This window comes from Salvelinus fontinalis, chromosome 7 (assembly GCF_029448725.1).
Source record: "Salvelinus fontinalis isolate EN_2023a chromosome 7, ASM2944872v1, whole genome shotgun sequence".
Taxonomy (NCBI): Eukaryota; Metazoa; Chordata; class Actinopteri; order Salmoniformes; family Salmonidae; genus Salvelinus; species Salvelinus fontinalis.
In genome coordinates, this window is record NC_074671.1 from 46505424 (window position 1) to 46512276 (window position 6853).

A 6853-nucleotide genomic window follows, 5' to 3' on the forward strand; every position below is an offset into this window, starting at 1 on the left:
TGGGGGGGGGGGGGTGGTATACGGTCAATATACCACGGCTAAATACTGTTCTTAACCACGACGCAATGCAGAGTGACTGTATACAGCCCTTAGCCGTGGTATATTGGCCATATACCTCAAACCCCTGAGGTGCCTTATTGCTATTATAAACTGGTTACGAATGTAATTAGAACAGTACAAAATAAACGTTTTGTCATAACCGTGGTATACGGTCTCATATACCACGGCTTTCAGCCAATCAACCAGCATTCAGGGCTCAAACCACCCAGTTTATATTGGTCATTGTATCATTGCAAATGTATTTTATGATTTCACATGTCTCCAGACCTTTGTGACAATAAGGTCTACCACTAAAACTAGTAGGGCATATTACAAAATATTAGATATGGTTCCTCATAGGCTAATAGAAATGAGAGCTGTGGTTTCCTATTGCAAAGTTAATTGACCATATATTTCAGCGTGAAAACATTTACAAAGCATCCACACACGCGCAAACTTGATTTCTGGACATGGAGACCTGTGGCACCAGAGCAAGCAGGCATGCACGGGTTAATTTAAACTGGGGGCGGAGAATCCAAAGCTTGACCAGCCTTATAATACCGACGACATGTGAACTTGACGCAAATGTAACAGCTGTGCGTGTGCCTGTCTTTAATGGAAAAGGATTTGCACATGAGCAGAATGCATAAAGAGCCTTAATACGGTCGTGATCAGTGCTGAAAGAGCTTATACTTTGTAAAATCACATTGTAATTCATTCATATGTTTGAACTAGGTGGCTAGCAATTGGTATTGAATATGGAGCTATTTGCAACAGTTGATCAGGGGGGTTGCATTTTGGACATGTCCCATCTGAACCTGGAGAATTTAAATTTGGACACTGTCGGTGACGAACGGAGGAGAGTGACCCAACAACTCTACCTGTATAACAACCGACTGACAGTGTTTCCTGCTTCGGTATGTCTGTTCTCCAAATTGGAAGTTCTGGATATAAGCAACAATGGATTAACTGTTCTCTGTGAGGACATTCAACGTTTGTCAAACCTCAAAACACTCATAGCCAAGAACAACCGTTTGAACGAATTTTCGTTCCCGAAGGAATTTGGGTCCATGCAGATAAACACATTGAACTTCAGTGGGAACATGTTTGAAGAGGTGCCCATTCAGTTTCTAAAACTCCAGCGATTAAAATATCTGTCTCTTGGGGGTAACAGACTCAAAGCTATCCCCGCAGAGATAGAAAATATTACCAGGTAAGAATACCGATACATTATAGCGGTAACAATTTAGGCTAACGGTATTTGTTACAATGCAACTGCCTACACGGTAGTACCCCATGTAACGTTAATTACCATATATATAATCATAGGTTTTATAGCCACTTAATAAAGGGGGACTTTTAACAAACAACTATCTGTACACAGCTATGCATGACGAAGTGAGGTTGTTGAAAGTTAGATGAGCTTCTGAGCTTATAAACTCTTAGCTTCTAATAACCCAACGTTGGGACACTCAAATGTGAATAAAGAAATTGCCATATCAAGGTTATGTTGCCCTTATCATATATATTTTAGTAATTTAGCATACTCTTATCCAGAACGACTGAAAAGAGCCATTGGGGTTAACTGCCTTGCTCAAGGGCTCATCGGCAGATTGTATACCTAGGTCAGGGGTTCAAACCAGCAACCTGTCACTTACTGGCCCATCACTCTTAACCGCTAGGCTACCTGCCGCCCTACCTGATAATAGCATGCTCATAATAACCATTATGTAGTAGTAGGCTAGAATAATAAGCTCTGTTGGTGTCTTAATGAAATGACTGGGCCTCCAGTACTGCAGCCGTAATTTCATAGTGTGCATTCAGGAACTAGATGGTGAGGGTTAAGATAACGGGCAAATAAGTTTGCATTAAAATCAAAACTGTTGCTGTATTCACCTAGATAAGTTCCACATGAGCATGTGGTTCCTGATCATGTCCTGCATGATGGTACAGGAGGTCATAGTCTCCATCTTGGTGCTGCATCGACACACTTCTTTGGAGTCGGCTCATCAGTGTGGCTTAGCCTGTCTGGCTGGCTGTGTGCCATGTTACAAAATCAGGTCATTTGACATATTGCCTTACCACAGTGGGGGACTGGCACCGTGAGAGGAACATGGGGGTTCAGGATTTGGAACGAAGTGGAGAATAAGTTATAGAATAAAGACAAGATGAAAAGGTCCATTGGACACCCCCCAAAAGCCCACAGCATCCTTCAGACCGTATTATAGCTAAGTTAGCAGCTGTGCTTTGCATCACAAGGCCTTCCCTCTTGACGTTTCTATCATAGGATCTCTTTTTCTCTCTCTCGATCTTTCTAAAAAAGAGAAGACGTTTCAGAGTTATTTTTACAATCATCTCACCTCTTCTGTATATCTTCCGTTTACATAAAATTGTCAAACACTGGAGTTAAATTCCGAACGCTCCTTCTATCTCCTCTCTCTTTCTTCTGTTGTCAGCTTGATCAGAGAAAGTTGGCAGGTGTTCTGGAGGTGTTCAAGAGTGTAGTGTGTGTGTAAAATTATCACAGCGGTTCTCCAAAAACAAACAAATCACTCAGTCCAATACAGCCTGTCCTCCGGGATCTTTGAACCCTGGAATTTCAACATGCTTCTTCTGTATTTAGACTCAAACTGTTTGGCCATTCTTGACCTTTGAACATTGTGCATTATATAATCCACATGATTTTTTGGGGGGCTGTAGAAAACTGGTTCAATTTAAGATCCTATATCTGTATGTTAATTTAGCAATGTTCCCTGTCATTCCAAGTGTGAAGGAAAACACTTTTCTCTGATCTGATGCAGTCTGGAGATGCTTTATTTGGGTGGGAACCTCATCATCTCCATCCCCCCAGAGCTGGCCAACCTTCGCGGTCTCCGATACTTGGTCCTTTGTGACAACCGGATACAGAGTGTACCCCCCCAACTCACAAGGTGAGGGCCATCCCATAGGAGAAACACTGATTTTACTTTTAATTTGCTCATGTGACCAACAGTTTTTTGTCGTTGTTTTACTTAGGTCTCCTGTGTGTCATAAGACTGTGTTAGCCTGCTGAGCTAAAGCCATGATTCACGGTCATGTCTGAATATGTCTGTTTGTAGACTCTACTCCCTGCGCTGCCTCAGTCTCCATAACAACCTACTTACCTACCTACCACGGGAGATCCTCAGCCTGGTGCACCTGCAGGAGCTCAGTCTCCGCGGCAACCCCCTGGTGGTCCGCTTCATCAAGGACATGACTTATGACCCTCCCTCCCTGTTGGAGCTGGCCGGACGGACCATCAAGTCCCGCAACCTGCCCTACAACCCCAATGACCTGCCTGGAAACCTGGTGCACTACCTGGACCTGGCCAGCAAGTGTCCCAACCCTAAATGTACCGGTAAGTGGAGGAGAGGGGACAGGTTTAAGTTACATACTTAAGTACTAGTATTTGTGAGTGGATCAGAGGAGGCTCGTCCAGGGAGGAAGAGAAGGCTGGTCCTCCTTAATAATTTGAGGAAAAATTCAAATAAAACATTCTTTTTAAATAAAATCGCACCTTGAGATATTTCTATTGCTCTCATATTATTGTGCTACTTCTTCCTCTCAGGTGTGTACTTTGACTCGTGTGTGAGGCACATCAAGTTTGTGGACTTCTGCGGGAAGTATCGGCTACCCTTCATGCACTACCTGTGCTCCCCAGAATGCACCTCTCCCTGCAGCTCCAACCCGCAGAGCGACGCTGAGTCGGAGGACGAGAAGTGCGTGTCGGCCGACAGGCTGCAGAGAGTGCTCCTGGGATAGAAGAAAGTGAAAGGACCTCGAGTTCACTGACACACATACTGGATGATGGACAGTTTCCATGACTCCCCAACTGACCTGACTAACCCTGTGCCAAACACGATAAACACTGACACTGAGCTGTTCACCTATAATACAGTGCCACTTTCAACATGAGATGTAGGATTGCCTCAAGGACTGATTGTAACGTATATTAACCACAGTTTATTGTTGGTATTTCGAGCCGTAGTGTTTTAAACATCTAACTGAAGCTTATGGAGTACTGATTTTGTTGTAGAGCACTCATCAAATGTATTTTCATGTACATCCTCAGTTTGTAGTTTCTGTGTTAACATGAAGGGATGAATGAATTGTATGTAAAATTGATTTTCTTTACAATATAGATTCAGAAACACAGAATGTGTTTCATGCTTGTTTTAAATCACCTCTCTTAAGTTACCCTTTAATCGTCATACTTCTGTTGACACTTTGGCTGCTCGCACATGCAGTCCTAATATACAGTAGTCTCTGTCACATTTACACATCATGCATTAATGCCTTCCCTTACCTCACAAAACAACCATTTTTGTTGTTACTAACCAAGGGGAAAGATGTGTATGTTAATCTGATTTCTTGTTCAAAGAGACTAATCCAGAGCTTGTACTGTGAATTAAATGTTTGTTTGATCATTTATTTGAATAAATTGAAATGAATATTTATATATTCTGTTTTTTATACATACAGTGTATCAATGATATGAGTACTGTTCTGTTAACTGGATACATAAGATAATGCTGTTTTTTTTTTTTAAATGTATTGAACCTTTATTTAACTAGGTAAGTAATTTTAAGAACAAATTCTTATTTACAATGACGGCCTACCAAAAGGCAAAAGGCCTCCTGCGGGGACGGGGGCCTGGGATTAAAAATAAATAAAAATATAGGACAAAACACACATCACGACAACACTACATAAAGAGAGACCTAAGACAACATAGCATGGCAGCAACACATGACAGCAACACATGGCAACAACACATGGTAGTAGCACAAAACAGGGTACAAACATTATTGGGCACAGGCAACAGCTGCAGTGATGTGTCCTATAAAAGAGCATCGGTGTCAAATCTGATGACAGAATGGCAAAGAACATCTAGCCACATCTAGCTGTTCATACCCGTGGCAATAATTATTCCAATATGAAGAATTTAGCATGATCTACTTTCATTCATAAAAAAAAGTGTAGTATTTCATGATATTGTTTTTGTTTCATTTTATTCTATTTCTGTGTCCAGGTTGCGTTAAAGTTGGCCCTCAGGCAGCAAAGCAGCCCCAAACCAACGACTCTACCTTTGACTCATCTGTCTAGAGCACATTGTCCCAGTAGTTTTGGTCTTTACTCAGGTGTCTTCTGGAATTTTCTCCATTTGTAGATGATCTGTCAGATAGTGGAACGATGTACTTCGAATTGCTTAGAAATTGATTTGTAAACCCTCCCAGACTCACAGTGTCATGTCCTGACCATAGAGAGCTTTTTGTCGTTGTCTCTGATTGGGGATCAAATTTAGGTAGCCATTTCCCCAAAATTCCCCATGTCTTCTAGTTGCCTGTGAGCACTAGTGTTGAGCGTCATGTTTCGTTTATTTGCGTTATTGTTTTCCCTTTGAGTTTTCTATTCTAAATAAAAGGATGGAAACATACCACGCTGCGCCTTGGTCCAATCATTATGACGGACGTGACACACAGGCATCATTAATCTTTCTTCAGAGGGCCTCGGATAGGTATTTTGATCTTTGCATGATGTGTTACCACACACCCATATGGTTAAGACCAAACCAGACCAAGTTTCTAATCTTTATGGAAGGCTGGACCCTCCCAAGGTACTCTCTAATGATTCCCTAATCAGTGTCACCTGTTTTGGTGCACCTGATCCTAATTTTAGCCCTTTTAGGTAGGGGTGTACACATTTTTTTCTGCATATGGAAATTCCATTTTTGTTTATTTTAATTGCGTAACATTTTCAAAGTAAATGTTTTTGTGTGTGATTTGTTAAATTGGGTTACCTTTATCAATGAATGTGGTTGGAATTTAGCTCAAATATCCATGTGTACAAATACATTTAAAAAAATGAAGTTTTACTTTTTCACATGACTCTATTTCAGTTAAGTTATTTTGTCTTCCATATTGTTGATGAACATGTAAGGCAACAACAACAACAACAAATTAAGCTTTCATAATCTGATACCATGGCCATCCCTTTACCGTGTTCTTAAACGTCTCTTAATTGGGTGGTGAAGTAATCCTGCGGATAAAGAGATTGAGCTTGCAAAAATCCCCATTTCTCTGTGCCTGGCTTGCACTCTTCAACCCTACAGAACTGAAGTGGCAGTGCCAGTTGTATGATGACATCTCTATTGCGATATGCTTATAGGTGAGTGAAAAAATTCCCCATGTCTTCTAATTTGAAGGGGTGAGGATAGAAGTCGCAGGTGGCAAAGGGAAGTCAATAGACAATTGTATAAATGAAAAATAACACTTGCTTCTTTTGTTAAACTATCCACCGAAGGCTCTCACCAACTCTCATCAACTCCTGGAACTGTAGAATTCTGATATCAGGGAACTGTTATCTCATTATGGAGTTGAATTGCTTCATTTATGCATTCCAAAGCAATACTGTCACATTTGTGTCTGGGCTGAAGTACAGGACATCTATCTGGGCACTTTTTTTCAGTAGTGTTCAACTGGGAGGCAGCTGCGTGGGAAGATAGTTGAAGATGGTATGGCTCATAAAGATACCTGAGGTCATCTCGCTATGAGTTTCTATTGATAAGACAGCACTATGAATGTGTAGAACTGCATATATGGGAATGTGCTGACTACAGTGGGTGGGACATGTTACGTGACATTTTAAACTTAATGTGTAAAATCAGTGGTGGAACAAGTACTCAATTGTCATAATTGATAAAAAAGTAAAGATACTGTACCTTTTTAATAAAAAATGACTCAAGTAAAGTATAATTCACCCAGTAAAATACTACTTGAGTAGAAGTCTAAAAGTA

At 41.0% G+C, this 6853-nt stretch overlaps 1 protein-coding gene across 1 annotated transcript; it reads left to right on the top strand.

Annotated features, from left to right (window-relative positions):
- Positions 1–601: 601 nt before the first annotated feature.
- Positions 602–4514, top strand: LOC129859540 (leucine-rich repeat-containing protein 58-like). The gene is made up of 4 exons (XM_055929416.1): positions 602–1252; positions 2841–2969; positions 3138–3415; positions 3626–4514. The coding sequence occupies exons 1-4, from the start codon at positions 798–800 to the stop codon at positions 3817–3819; spliced, it is 1056 nt and encodes a 351-aa protein (XP_055785391.1). The 5' UTR covers positions 602–797; the 3' UTR covers positions 3820–4514.
- The last annotated feature ends 2339 nt before the right edge of the window (positions 4515–6853 follow it).